The 15302-nt window shown below is 35.0% G+C and overlaps 2 protein-coding genes across 5 annotated transcripts in view; one reads left to right on the top strand and one right to left on the bottom strand.

Annotated features, from left to right (window-relative positions):
* LOC143459601 (uncharacterized) overlaps positions 1 to 15302 on the top strand; it is a 218744-nt gene that overhangs the window by 152630 nt on the left and 50812 nt on the right. The gene's annotated exons all lie outside the window — the stretch shown is intronic.
* LOC143458839 (kelch-like protein 12) lies at positions 1700 to 13816 on the bottom strand. 4 transcript variants are annotated; one of them, XR_013117711.1, is made up of 13 exons: positions 13430 to 13816; positions 10702 to 10825; positions 10479 to 10632; positions 8870 to 9087; positions 8504 to 8653; positions 8248 to 8341; positions 7677 to 7771; positions 6652 to 6853; positions 4535 to 4675; positions 3350 to 3505; positions 3121 to 3265; positions 2515 to 3005; positions 1700 to 2424 (listed from the first exon to the last, which is right to left on the bottom strand). XR_013117711.1 is itself a non-coding variant. In XM_076955716.1 (12 exons), the coding sequence occupies exons 1-12, from the start codon at positions 13477 to 13479 to the stop codon at positions 2999 to 3001; spliced, it is 1536 nt and encodes a 511-aa protein (XP_076811831.1). In that variant the 5' UTR covers positions 13480 to 13816; the 3' UTR covers positions 1700 to 2998. The 4 variants fall into 4 exon arrangements, 2 of the variants coding, with proteins under 2 accessions (XP_076811831.1, XP_076811830.1); XR_013117712.1 differs by having other exon boundaries at positions 2841 to 3005; XM_076955716.1 differs by having other exon boundaries at positions 1700 to 3005.

Below are 15302 nucleotides of genomic sequence, written 5' to 3'. Positions count from 1 at the left end.
ACAAACAAATTCTAAATAAAAAATTCCAAGTATTAATTTTACACTGCTTGCGTCATATCTTGCATTATGTCGTCATACGAAGATGCTTGAGATAAATAGAAAAAAAATTCACAGCCAACAACAATTATCCATGCATAATTTTCTAGTAATTTGGGTTTTTACAAATTTCGCACAAAGAAAATACCACATGAGCGAGCACGATTTCTCCTCCAAAACTGCCGTGTAACGTGTACTGTAGAATCCATATAGACCATAACCATGTAAAATATAATAAGGATGATTATTCAAAGTAGAAAGCGTCCAAAGTGAGGCATTCAAAGGTTTAAGCTCACCATGACAGGTAGCAGTCAAACCTTTTGTCTAAAATCCGAAATCAAAGATCAAAGATGGAACAATTACCATGCCATTCTTCTTCACAATGCGTGGAAAATCTGGTATCCATGAATACGAATAAAAAGCAAAAGTAAGCTTTTCTTTGAAAATACCGCGCATATAACCCTACAATCAGTGCAACCATAATTAAAGCAACATGTTTAAGTTGTGACAACAAGGTCACCGCTTGGTGGCGATGTGGCCGCCATTTACGTTGTTACAGCAGTGTATATGGTGTGTGTGTGTTCTTCGATCACCAAACAGCTGACACTCCTGTGCAGATCTGACTGGATCTGTCAAGTCTTATTTTCTATCACACGTAATTGAGAATAGGACTTCTATGCTAAATCCGCCACCGCATAAGGTAGTTTGGTGTTTTTCAGAATGGCAGCCGTTGTAGGATGCGCTTACCAACATAGAATTTCAAGAAGGGCTTCCTAACATTAACGAATTTGATACATCTAAACCGATGTTATTACTCATTGATGATTTGATGAGTAGTGCACAAATTACGCATCACGCATTACGCACAAATGGTTTTTAAAGTTTAAAAGCTAATTCCCCCGGTTTGTGACGTTCAGCTATAAAGTATGGCTGCTCGAGTAAGGCGTAACGTACCGATATTAAAACTTCTAGCAAAATCTAAGCCAGCATTACGCAACGATATTTTAAGGGCGCAAATTACGAGCTTATCCATTGCATCTGTGACGGCGTGATGTAGAATATCATGAAGAGATCTGGCAAACACTTTACGAGAAACCCGACATAGCAAAACAACCTAAATTTAAAGTGAGTGACACTGACACCGTACGTATTAGAAAACTGAAACGACATTTAGAAAAAGGTAACTTACCAAACTGGACCGAGGATATTTTCACAGTGTCAACAGTTGAAAAATCCCAGCCCTTTGTTCATGGAATAGAAGACGACATCGGAGAAGATTTGGAGGGGACATTTTATGACCAAGAGCACCACATTCCTTTTGATCACCGCAACGGATCTACATATTTGGGTGACAGCGCAACTGATCATTGGACCACATATCCGTTATGACGTCATATACTGTTCTCGTCTAATGCTCAGTGACGTCACGACTGAATGCACGAGATTCTTTTCATCTGGCGCTTGTAGAGAAAAGTCATGGATTTTGAAAGAGGAATGTTCACTTCACTGCCCAGCATCTAATCGGCTTTTATTATAAAGCAGATGCCTCCACATGCTTGGATACTGTAGTACATTGATTTATTATAACTTTGGAGTGATTAGTTAACTTGGTATAAAATTGGAAAGGTTTTAAAGTGCTGAACTACAGTTGACGTGTATGATGTCCAGGTGTAAATTGTCATTTTATTAATAAGGACGATGCTAAATTATTAGCAAAGTAACAATCACACGGTTCATAAAACGAACAACCCACATAGGATCGAAATGATTAAACTAATGGGAATAAGATCACGTGATTAAAACAACCAATAACAAGCAAACCTTTGAGAAAGTTAAAATAAGATTTAAAAAAGGAATAAGAAATAATCTTCCGGTTAAAATGGAAATATTCGATCAATGCCAACAACATTAGAAAGCCATTGTATAGATGGAAATACAAAGATATACTGAAATAAACTTTATAAATTGAGACGACAGACGATAGGAGCAGGAAATACATTTAAATGAAAAATTAATATTTGTTTGTACAAAATAAGTAGTTTAACGTGAGAAATTTGATCCAAAAATTTGAAGGTGACGGAAACGACGTAAAAGATTTCCCAAGCATAAAACATCAAATTTAAAAAAGATCACTTTTATGACGTCAAAATTAAATGCCAAACGATTACTGATCGAAATTAGCAAATAAAACAATGAAGATAAAAAATATTTCGACGAATCACGAAACAAAATAAATAAATTGTCAAACATATCCAGATGAAGAAATCAAATTCCAACAAAATTCAGATGGAAAGGACGCAAGGAAACTCTCGTTCTCTGTCCATGTTGGTGGATACTTGCCATTTGTTGGTGGCTGGATCATAGAACTCAACTAATTTGGCATCTTCCCTATAAAATGTATAAAGCACTTCAATTATAACTGTACCAGGTTGTATATAAGTTAATTATTGGAAAGCAAGTTATCCAGAATATATTAACCATAATAAAAAAACTACGCAATCCACTTCGCAATAGACGATGACAAAACAATGTGGTTCGGAATTCAGACAGATCCCTCGCCACCAATAATTTTCAGTACAAAACTTGTTGCTGAAGAAATTGCAAAGTAATTCATTGTTGACCTAAAATCGTCAGCTAACGTAAGGTAAGAACGAACAGATGAGTTAAAACAACCGCGCTCCAACACTGCTTGTGTGGAATGACCTTGTCGGTCGGTCTCACGCTAAGAGCTGGCTTGCGCTATGTGCACTGGAGCATGGAATTATTTACGTTAATTAATTGTCCATAGACATTACAGAAATTACCACTGGAAGTGACAATTTTAAATTGTCAATAAAATCGTCGCTGATGGAGCCATAGCTTGACTGAGTAAACTACTGAATTGAAATGTTTTAATTGATTTCCCAAAACTCATCATGACCTTCACCTTCATCTAGTCTAGTGGTTCATGGACCCCATGTTGTCAATCACTGCATCAGACATCAAGGTCTTAGTAAAGGGAAATTTATGATATTACAATATATACATTAAATAATATAAATTTAAAATAATATGCTAAAATAATGAGTACATATAATTACTCACCCTCCAAACACCCATATAAGGCCATCCACTACACAAGCTGATCCACCATTTCTTTTCTCTTTCATAGATGGAACATCACTCCAAGTATTTGTGTCCAGGTTGTATTTTTCAACAGAAGAGACATAATTTGAACCGTCATGTCCACCTGATTTAATTCATTTAAATAACATGACAAGTCATAAATCTCCTTAAACATTTGAAAGATATTTGCACTTGCAGCAAGACTCACCTATCGCGTATATTTCGTTGTTTAATACAACAGCAGTTAATTCTGTTCTGCGAGTTTTCATCAGTGGAATATATTCCCACTTTCCATTTCGTGGATCATAACATTCTGCTGTGTTTGTTATATTGTCACTCCATCCTCCAAGCGCATAAAGCAAACCTTTCAAAATCAACTATCAATCAATCAAACACGTCAGTTGTGGAACTGAATTCTTTAAACGTTCTATCATTTATTAATAATTTAATTAATTATAAAATTATTAGATTATTATCATAATATTATTATATATTATATCATTTACAAATTTAAAAAGTTTTAATAGAATTTAATAATAATACTTTTAATAGTTAATGAATGCGCAGCTTGAAGATCGTGATCACGATCGCGAGCAAGTGAAGTACAGTTCAGCGTGGTGCGCTAATTTCTAGAACAACGACTTACGCACAAATGAGTACACGCAATGCGATATCAAGGCTACTGGGTTAGGACAACTTATTTAAATCTTTTGAAGATACTATCTCAAGCAAGTGTCTAAGCCTATGCATGAATTTCCATAGAAATCAATCAATTCATCAGCATTTTGCGATATTTGTGTAAAATGTCTCAACCTGCTTCCAAGCTGATTAACCCAGGTTTCGAGTATTAAAAAAGGGCAAAAAGCGAGTTTTGGGTAGGGGAAAACCCGGGTTGGAAACACTAGAGAGAAGTGCGCTCATGAAAACGAGATGAACTCGCTTAAAAGCGCTAAGAAGTAAGAAGTGTTATTACGACCAAACTATTTCATGGTGATGATGAACGCCAAGCAGCTATGTTTAGTTAAACTTTTAGGAGTATATTTAAGTCTGGATTCCTCTGAGGACCATGTGCTCGTAAGAACGAATATCAAAGAGTTGCAACAAAGACATGAACCCGAATGGGAATTAGAAAATAGCAACGATGTGCACTTTATTGCGTTGTAAAGTGTACCTGCAACGTGACAATTCGTAACGTGTAACAACAATGAAAGGAATATTGAGTAAAATCTGCGAAAAAGAACACGAGTATCTGCTTCACGTATACTGCGGTCCACGGGCAGGTGCCGATATGATTTTATCAATGTGGAAACGAACGATTGGTGATTGGCATCTCTCAACTTACTTCGACAACTTTCACAAAAGTTTACTTCAAACATCAAAATAATAAACTCACCTCGTGCACTGACCAACGCATGAGAAACTCGCTTCTGATTCATGTTTCTTATCGAAGACCATTTCTTCTCTTCAGGATTGTAACTTTCACATGATGATAGACAACCAGTGTCACTATGACCACCAGCACAATAAACAAGACCTACAAGATACAATCAGGTGGAAATTTATACGGAAAGCTTTTTGGTTACATCCTACAATTACATCATAATTATAGGATTAATGAAGTCTAAACGGAGTTTAATGTGACGTCCTGTGTTTTTTGTTTCAAACACTTTGTTGATTACCTCATAACAACAGTGAGTGGTTGAGCTAGTTGCAAACGTAACAGTAACGACGACCACAACTAGGGCAAGAAAACAACCTAAATGTGTGATATGGCAATACATAAGACAACAAAGATAAAAGTGTCTTGTCAGCAGCAGCAGTCACACATTTTATAAACTGCATTGTGTCTTTGACGACGTGCTATTATGTCTTTGCAGTGTTTCCAACAAATTACTTCGGTTTTTAGTTGGCAAGCGTCCAACCATTACTGTGCGTTACACATCATATTGTTACGAAATAATTAAACAATAAAATAATGAAATTAAGGTAACGCAAATGCTACCACTTTTCGGTTTTAAGTAACGTGTGTTAAGCTACAAGCTGCAATAATTCTAGCCCATGAAACACGACTTACAAATCTTACATGGTGACCCAGCCCAATCGCTTGAGGTCGCAATCCAGCGAGCAGTAATGTTCTAACACTAACCTAACCGCCTACCTTTAACAACAGGATGTGTGATGTAGTTATGACAAAATAGTCACTTTCACATAAAAACTTACCAAACGGTAACTACAGAAGTACGAATATGAACTCAGATTTAGGGTGGGTCGTGGCTAAAGGAAGTCGACGTGAAGAGGCGCATTTAACTTGTTTGAATGATAACCTCTATAGCAGGGGTGCCCAACCAGTCGATCGCGGTCTACCAGTGGTCCACGGACAGATCCCAAGTCGACCGCAAGGCCATAAAAAAGTAAAGTTTTTTTTGTGTAACAGTTTGTTTTGTGACAATTATACACCTGCCAAATAATCGGGTAAGACTTCAATAACTTGTTTTATTTAATTTTTAACAGTTTTTGTGGACTAGTGTTACATTACATTGCTATTGTTACTTTGACGGCGAGACCAACATAACTTTTTATTAGCTGCTGTGTCAAACACAAAACTACTTAACCTTAAAATTGAATATTTAACCGATTGCTGTCTATGGTAACTAAACAATCCAGTAATCGATTATTAATTTTGATTACCAAAAATGCTAATAATTGATTAACTTACACTTTACGAAAAACGAATCATCTTAACTCTGTTTATAGAAGGTTTCCTGTATGTATGTACTTGAGAGAGGTTAGGTTTGTGATGTAATGTCTACCTGCACCAACAGAGAGATTTAATCTTCGGAAAGAAATTCAATACAAGGGCGCAATGAAGGAAATGGGGAGGATTTCAGTTTAATTGCTTCTACGACCATATTGTTTAAATAATAAAATCTATTTACCCGCTAAACCACTAACGCAGTGATTGCATTTTTAAATAGGCGTGAAACGTGTCTTTGTTTCATTAAGAAATTCAACCTTTTTTTCAGGTTTTCAGCGCATTTTCATTCGCTAGAATTTTGCGTCCAAGTTAAGTTTGCTATATAAATTTCATTGTGACACTACAATGTATTTTACGTCACATGCAAGGTTATGTTGGGGGTACTTGAAAACAGTTGAAATTAGCAAGTAAGAAACAACGGAAAAGATGTGTGTCGATTTGATCACACTGGATTGGTAGACCGTGGGAGGTTGGCTACTTGAAAAGTAGACCTTGGGTTAATAAAGGCTGGGCACCCATGGTTTATAGTCAAGAGATAGAACCTTATCAATAACAAAAGCATGCAACATACAATGTCAGCATTCAACTTGTCAGAAGACAATCATTGTTTGATTTGAAGATGTCATAAAACTAGTATTGTTATCACATTAAGAATTATGTGTATGCGCCATTATGACGCACATAGGTAGGTTTGTAATAAAACTATTCTGTATTAATATTAGCAATTACATTATTATGACATCATAATAACTTACCATTCAATAAAACTGATGCAAATGCATATCGCTTTTCAATCATAGAAGGCAAGTTGCTATCCCACTTTGGATTCTCATCATTCAAGTCCAACATCTCAACAGAGTTGTAGTAAGGACCAAACCGTCCTTGCCTACCACCCATCAATAAAATTTGTTGATTGTAATTTACAGCAGATGGAAACATCCGAGCAATGTTTGTATCCTGTATGATGAAACGTCATTGCATAAAGTCAACATCAACTGAAGTGAATTTACTAACAATATCAACTAAATACTGGATATGATGTTATTAATGGAGATGGAAAGGCCAGACTTAGGTACAAAAACTATTTGCAGGTAACAATACAATATGAATAAATCATGGCCCATGGACATGGTCAATAAGGTTTTGTGGTTGAGAGGATTGTACAGTGGCATATAACAACACAGGTATAAACTTTCTGCTGGCGACAATTCATAACAATCGATTCGATCAAGAAACAACAATCTTTGAATGAAACAGGTCCATGGTATAAAAAAATTGGAAACCGCTGATCTGGTGCAAGCAACAACATGGTTTTGTGTCAACACAGTCGTTTCACTTGGACACTTTTCTTTTAAACAATTCTTTCAATCCAATCCAGTTTTCTTTGGGCAACTCTTGCCGCTTTTGTTGTTTGTTATTTGTTTTATTTGCTTTAATAATTGTATTTAATGAATTGCTTTAATTACTTTGCTCTGCAACCACAAAAAGTTGTAAAAATATTTCAGCTCAAACTTAATCCGTTCATCCCTTGAATAAAAGTTTATTTTATTTTTACTTATGAGAGAAATCCGCCCAAGCCAATTGTTACTGACAGAAAACATAACTATCTTATCTTGAGTTACACTAGGGGGACTAGGCCGTGAACAAACAGACACAGGGGAACAAATTATGTCTTCAAATTATTTCCAAGTGTCACAATACTGTGGCAATAACTACATATATCTATGACATCATAATAACAATTCTTATTTGAAATAAATTTATTATAAAGAAAACATACCGGCATGTTACTCCACTGGTTTGTCTTGGTGTTGAACTTAGCAACACTTCGTTGACAATGAGGTCCACTAATCATAAGTATCTCATCAGATTGACCTTAATGATAAACCCAACAGTGAGTTAATTTAAAAGCAGACATGTCATCGCAAACACAGCAAAAACGTTTGATAACATTTCACCATAAAAGTATCAAACAAAGCCGCATTGGGAGATGAAACATATCAAAGTGGTGGTGAGAGAACAAGAAAAGACATGGAAATGAAATTATCAACCAGCCATAAAATCGTACTTTGGTGTCACCAACAACTTGTAATGAAAGACCACGCATTCACCAAGCTAAACCAATATCTTGTCACTTATCAGCAAGCATTTTGCGTAAGTGTTCAAATGATGCATTTGCATGATCAAAACTGCACCACAAAATAATATATTCCACAGTAAATGAAGGATTCAACAGATAGATGGTACAGATAATAGATTCAACAGGAAATGAGATAACACACACAAATCTTGATGGTTTTTAAAGGACAATAACATGACTGTCAATATCGAGCAACTTGTAGTCAACTGACCTTTGCTTTTCTTGCAAACTTGATGACCAGACAATCGGGAAACAAGAGATGTGATAAGAAGATTGGTGCACTCCAGTGAACTACCAACTAAGTCCTGAAATGTATAAATGCAATCATAGAAAAGATGACTACAGTTAACTTAAATATTTGCAATTCTAATTGGTGTAATGAAAAGAAGTCATGGAGAATCCTAATAATTTTATAATAATAACAAAACACCTAATAATTCTGTAATCTAGAGTCTAGACCGTCATACTTCTTTGCGAACCACATTATTCAAAAAATCTTTAGATAAATATTCCAGTTGAATGAGATGAAACAAATCACTGAAATGTTTCCTTCTCTCTACCAATTCAAGTTTCGTCCAAGCAACAACACTCCTGTATTTGTCCTCATCGATCAAATTCTGAAAATTTCAATTTGTTGCAAAGTTTTTAAATCACAGATCTTAGCAATTTATTCTGATCGTTTTACTAAAATTAAAGATAATTTTGTGAAGTTTATTTAAAAAAAAACCTGCAGGATTTTTAAAGTTCTTAATAACAATCACAAATAAACACTCAAAAAATTCAGAAAAGTTTCAGTTTCAGTTCAAAAAAGTCTACGCCAATTGTAATCTTACGTTATCACTTTCCAACTTCAGCATAGCCTTGACATCATCAACACCTAATTGAAGGAAATCTGTACTTTTCAAAACTGCTCCGAGATTTTTAGAAATGAAAGTTTCAGCTGCTTGAACAAGATCACCCATGTTGTAGCGGTTTGAATAAGATCGAATTTTCAAACAATTTTCTCCATTGAGAGATGCTTTGAAAAATTTCCTGCAGTATTCCTTCAAACCTTAAAAAAACCTTCCGATTCATTAGGAATAATTTATCGTTTACTTGCGATATAACTTTCGTTAACAGTCACTCGTTTTGTCACCACATTTTTCAACTTGCTGACCTACGTACATTCGATTAATTTGTAAACTTTCCATTTTTTTAATTGTTTTTTACCAAGGAAGCATATGTATGATGTGTATATGATAAAACTATAGCATTCTACGTTTTGTACAATTTTGTTAACATTGGTTCCTCAATTAGGCACTACAATATTACATCACAATTGCCATATTTCACATAACAATCTGGTCAACATCACTACTATACTTTACAGTATTACATTAAAAAATCTTATGTATTACAATAAAATCCATGCATTCTACATCTATATAAATTAGAAATTTACTTAAAGTTTAATTTTTGTAATTTACTTTTATAAGGTTAGAAAACATTGTTTGCTCACTTAGACACTACAATATTACATCACAAATCTCATGTATTACAATAGAATCTGGTTAATATATCTACGGTTATACAACCAACCGCTTATAACAACCAGATTTCTGGGGGTGTAATTTTCCTATACATCTCCCACTATAAAAACCTCGGTTAATAAATTCAGTGTCAGCCTAATACACGAATTTTTGATTCCCACATGCAGGCAAATAACGACATATTATGAATGAAGTTTTTAATATGAGTAAATGGGCCTATTTACTGTGAAGGAACAATTGCCAGTTTTGGACAAATGCTGTGGTATGATAACCTTTATCCTCAGACTGAAGAAAGTTATTCCACGACTTTAACTTGGCGATGATTTCTCAACACTTTAGCCTGGTTACCAAGCTAGCTGTTGTGCAAGGTTCCATAAACACACACTTTTTATTTAGTTTGTTATTTTTTATATCGTATTGCCCAAACTTGGAACTGTGCACTAGGTTCACTGATCAAGAGCAAGCGTCCTTAAAGTCTTGCCCAAGAGTATTACAACACTAGTGGGCATCGAAAAGCAATTTTTTTTTGCAACTGAAGCAATCTTCTTATTACAGCCAAAGTGTCTTGCTCATTGTGGCCTCCATGTTGCATAAATACAGTACAATACACTGATTGTATTTTGACCCATAGGAAGTTGTTCACTTTCAGTTTTATGAAAAACAAGTTATTACAACCACCGCTCATTACAACCGAAAATAGGTTGGTCGTGAGTATTAAAGGTCCTGGGTTGTGGATGTATTAACCGAATTCTGCTTAAAATTATTTTTAACAAAATGAAAATCCAAACTTTGCACATTTACACAAAAGTGTCCAAAGTTTAAGTTACTTTTATGTGAAACTCAAAACCAGCAACCTTTATGCACAGCGTTATATCAACAAGTATCACAAATCAGCTGCAGTAATAACAGTTACTTGTAATGCGTAGATATTCTGCTGTTTCCAGTACATCATATACATTGTCATGAGTGAGGATTATGCAGGAAGTGTATATGAAGTTAATGATCGATGCCATTGTTGGACCACTGACTTCTTTAACGCTTCCTTCGTTCGAATAACTCTCACTCATCTATAAAGAACAAAGCCTTAGCAAACATTTTACATGTTACAGAGGAAGCTAGAGTCTTGTCTATTCCACCTTTGTAGTGAACATTTTCTTGAAATATTCTGAGAATGAACCAACCACACATTTGTGAACAGGGAATTGTTTTCCTCCAGATTTTATTGTGAAATCACAGAAGTCCTTTGTGGTGGTTCTTTCCCTTCGTAAAATGTAGATCATGTGACAAAAAACTGTCATTAGTGACAACCAACTTACTGTAGCAAAGCTGTGACAGACGCATAGGTGTCAAATATGGGTCTGCCGGGTATTTGTGGCAAAACCAGAATTCATGCTTTGGCTTTTCATTAAGTACCAACACCAAAAAATAGAATATCAATAAAAAAAAAAGTTACAATTTGCCACTAGTGTTTTTACTTGCAAGAAAATATCCAAAAATACATTAAATATGTTCAGCTTTCAAGCTGTGCAGTTGTAATGTGCCACAAACGAAATACATTCACCCTGGTTTTCACTAATTTTGTTTGACGATGATTATTGTTATTTTGCTATTGTGTTCAATCTGCATTCTGTAAATTGACGTAACGAATTGCTGCACAATAGGCAACATAAAATGCAAAATACGCGTGCTGTTGCTGTAAACGACATCATACAATACTTGCATTCAATATTTTTATCAATACATGACTAGTAATTAATAAACGTTTTACGCGCATAGTCATTTGTAAAACATGATGTAATTTGGCGTAACGTCGCTAAACCTACGTTATTACTAGGGCAACCAGTTTTTTGACCTAAAAAGTTTAAATTTTGACCTTAAAATTTGCAAATTTTGACCTCATTTTGACCTAAAAAGTTTAAATTTTGACCTCATTTTGAAAAACGCTATACTGATAGTCTCTACACTGTCTACAGCAACTTTCTAATCTAAAGCTGCATTTAAAAATGACAAAATGCTTTTCTAGTGTTGACTTTTTTTCGTTTCTGCGTATTAAGATTGACAACTTGCAGTTTCAAATGCAATGCCGTCACATCGTGACGTCACCAAACGCGCTGAAAAGCCTTCCCTCTCTTTGTGGCTTTGGTTCTAAGTAAAATTTGCGGCACTGGAATTGTTTGCGGTACAAGAAAAGAAAAAAACGGAAGAATAATATTACAAAATGGTTACAAAATTACAAGTTTAATAGATTTTGACCTAAAAGAAACAATTTGACCGTATTTTGAACTAACGTAACATTTTGACTTTATTTGACCTAATAACTTCTATACCACACGTCGTACAAAGTTGAAATTTGTTTTGTGCTTGTTTGATAACATTCTGGGCAGGTTTAAAAAAATTGACCATATTGACTTTTGGTTGCCCTAGTTATTACGCCTTTAGCTTTGCTACTGATGCAAATTGATAACATCCAATTCACTCAATGCTCTTGATGCGTTTTTGCAAAAGAATGAAACGTTTAAAGCACAACAAATAAACCACTGTTTTATCTCTGCCCTCAAATGCATTAAAGTACTCGCAACGATTATCCTTTGGTCTGACGTCACTTCTTACTTGCAATGTCACGTAATCACAGAACACTGCTGGGCTCTGTGCTTATCTGTGTTTGCGATTAACAAGCAGATGCTACTATGGTGAATAACGCATGTTAATCGCCGCTTGCTGATTGCAAAACTGCAGTGTTTTTCAGCAACAAAGTGCACCAAAATACTGTAAGTAGCAAACGATGTTATTAAGTTTTATTAAGAGCTCAAGTTTCCTTCCATCTGTAGTAAATTACTATACATTGGTTGTTTACATTAAAAAAGAAGCCTTAAAATTGGTGGCATCAATCATAAATCTTATAACATACTGAATGCCGTATGTTATATATTTGTTCATGAACCTTCGAGCATCTATTCAAACTTAAGTAGAGAAATTTCTTCGTTACTCGTTACTGAAAACAGCTTTTAAAATTCACGAACTAACAAGCTCTCCTCTTTTCAAAATCTGGTCTTAAAGTATGACCGAACATATTTTAAAACCTGATGCCTCTGATAGAAATACTCACAATGATTTTCACAGGCTACTTGCCGGTATTTGCATGGGTCAAACTGGACAGAATGCAAATAATCTGTGGTATCTTTTAATGTTTGCACAACAACAGAAAATCATAAAAAGACAAATGCAGCATTGAGCCCGAGCACGCATGGAATGGTTTTAGTCACATAGACATCATATAAGCATGAGATTATACAAAAACATAAGCACAGGGCTACCTATAACATAACAGAAAACCAGAACTTTTGGAAAAGTCCAAAATAATTTCACTCATTTTCAACACAATCAAAGAAAAGTGTTTTGCACATAGTTTATTTCCGGGACACAAGTATGATATATGCTATATCAAGCCTGGCTGACCTGCGACTCTTTGCCTGGTATTATGCGGCTCTTTCATTCATATTGTATTTCTGTTTTTTAGCTTGTACAGTATAAATGACTTGTAAATTTCAGTCATTTTCGTATTGGTGAGTAACATTTACAATAAACATAGTTGAACAAAGTATGTGTGTATGTGAGTGCCGAAGAGAAGGAGTGACATTCATGTGCAAATGGTTAATGTGTATGATGTGGCTCTTTGCGGTTAAAACAGTAAGAAGTGAGGCTCTTAGTCTCTGACTGGTTGGTAACCCCTGTGCTGTATCTACACAAGAACATTAGCCAGGAAAAACTCAGTTCAGTGAAACTAAACAAAACCAATATTGAGTAAGTTGAACAATTTAAACGAAACTAGCAGCAAATTAGCACCGCTTGAAATTAACAACTTACTCATTCAAATTGTTGAGTATTTCAGTGGCGTGGTTGTTGTTGAATTCCATCTTTTATAGTTTGATGAAAAAAGCAAATAATAACTGAGCAAAATCTTAAGTTTTAAAAAATCCTGCAACTGTTTAGTTAAAAGCTTAGTTATAAATAGGGCAACCAAAAGTCAATATGGTCAATTTTTTTTTACCTGCTCAGAATGCTATGAAACAAGCACAAAACAAATTTCAGCTTTGTACGACGTGTGGTATAGAAGTTATTAGGTCAGATAAAGTCAAAATGTTACGTTAGGTCAAAATACGGTCAAATTGTTTCGTTAGGTCTTTTTTTTAGGTCAAAATCTATTAAACTTGTAATTTTGTAACCATTGTGTAATATTATTCTTCCGTTTTTCTCTTTTCTTGTACCGCAAACAATTCCAGTCCCGCAAATTTTACTTAGAACCAAGGACACAAAGAGAGGGAAGGCTTTTCAGCGCGTTTGGTGACGTCACGATGTGACGGCATTGCATTTGAAACTGCAAGTTGTCAATCTTAATACGCAGAAACGAAAAAAAAGTCAACACTAGAAAAGCATTTTGTCATTTTTAAAAGCAGCTTTAGATTAGAAAGTTGCTGTAGACAGTGTAGAGACTATCAGTATAGCGTTTTTCAAAATGAGGTCAAAATTTAAACGTTTTAGGTCAAAATGTAAACTTTTTAGGTCAAAATAAGGTCAAAATGTAAACTTTTTAGGTCAAAATGAGGTCAAAATTTGCAAATTTTAAGGTCAAAATTTAAAATTTTTAGGTCAAAAAACTGGTTGCCCTAGTTATAAAGCTCAACGTACATATACTAAATGGGAATTCAGCAGGAATTCGTGGATGCAAAGAGGCAAATTTTGGCGAGATGAAGGGCACTAAAAAATCTATTCTTTGCTTACTTATTGTAAACCACTTAGCCATAGTAATTGGCCTAATGTCAATAAAAATCAATGAAAATTTATCTGCTCCACAGGATTTTTGATAGGGTGTTAAATAAATCTGTATATAAAAGTTATAGCCTAAATATATTAACTGGAGAAAGATTGGATAAGTGTGCACATGGCTTGCCTTTACACACATGCACACCTCAATTAACAGATGTTCACACACGAGATCTCAGCTAATCCTGTCATGAAATACAGGTCAGGCTGCATGAATAAGACCAGTTGTGCTCATTTGCCGCACTTTGATGATTCTAAACATTTTCAAAGTTTTACTTCCCTGGTATGATCATGTCCTTACTTCATGTTATGTGTGAAGCATTGCAGCCTATGGCTAATGCAAACACAAAGTAGGCAGTTTAGATTTACATAACATGTAAACAAAATTTGTATGAAAGTTTAAATTCAAACTATTAAGGTAATGTTTATTTAGTTCTCAAGCTAAGGCTAGTTTGCAAAGTTGACTGCGCAAACTTGAATTTTATCTCGGGTGTGCAGCGGTCTCCAAATACAGACCAGGCAAACTGCAGAGTATGGTAAGAGAACACTCAAGGTATATTTGCTGAATCGGTATTGCACACCGAGAGAAGAGCGAGCTCTCTGAGAAAATGAAAACTTCTCTCTTCATTTATTATTGTAAAAGGCCGCACCTTGCCTACCACAAACGCTGGACATGCTTGGAGCTGCACCTCGAATCGACATACACACTGGAATTTTGATTTAGCACTTCCGAGATCTCGACAAAAACAGCTCTGCAGTCTGGATCGTCTGAAAAGCATAGCAGTTTTCTACAAGAAATCGTGCGTGCAAAAACACAAATTTTCTCAATATGGTGAGCACTGAACAGATTGGAAAGTTTGCTATGTGGCTTAAAACTTAAAACGTGGATTAAAACTAATTGCCCTTAAAATGTTTT

Source organism: Clavelina lepadiformis, chromosome 5, assembly GCF_947623445.1.
Source record: "Clavelina lepadiformis chromosome 5, kaClaLepa1.1, whole genome shotgun sequence".
Classification (NCBI taxonomy): Eukaryota; Metazoa; Chordata; class Ascidiacea; order Aplousobranchia; family Clavelinidae; genus Clavelina; species Clavelina lepadiformis.
The sequence above is the reverse complement of the archived record's forward strand: the minus strand, read 5'-3'. Positions and strand labels throughout refer to the sequence as shown.

What these genes read in the sequence shown, in the direction of transcription:
- LOC143458839 (XM_076955715.1), bottom strand. Translation starts at nt 13,479, where the DNA reads ATGGAATTCAACAACAACCACGCCACTGAAATACTCAACAATTTGAAT. An exon ending in AGAAAATGTTCACTACAAAG is followed by an intron (nt 10,633 to 10,701) that starts GTGGAATAGACA and finishes TGTTCTTTATAG; the next exon opens with ATGAGTGAGAGTTATTCGAA. An exon ending in AGTTTGCAAGAAAAGCAAAG is followed by an intron (nt 7,772 to 8,247) that starts GTCAGTTGACTA and finishes TTTATCATTAAG; the next exon opens with GTCAATCTGATGAGATACTT.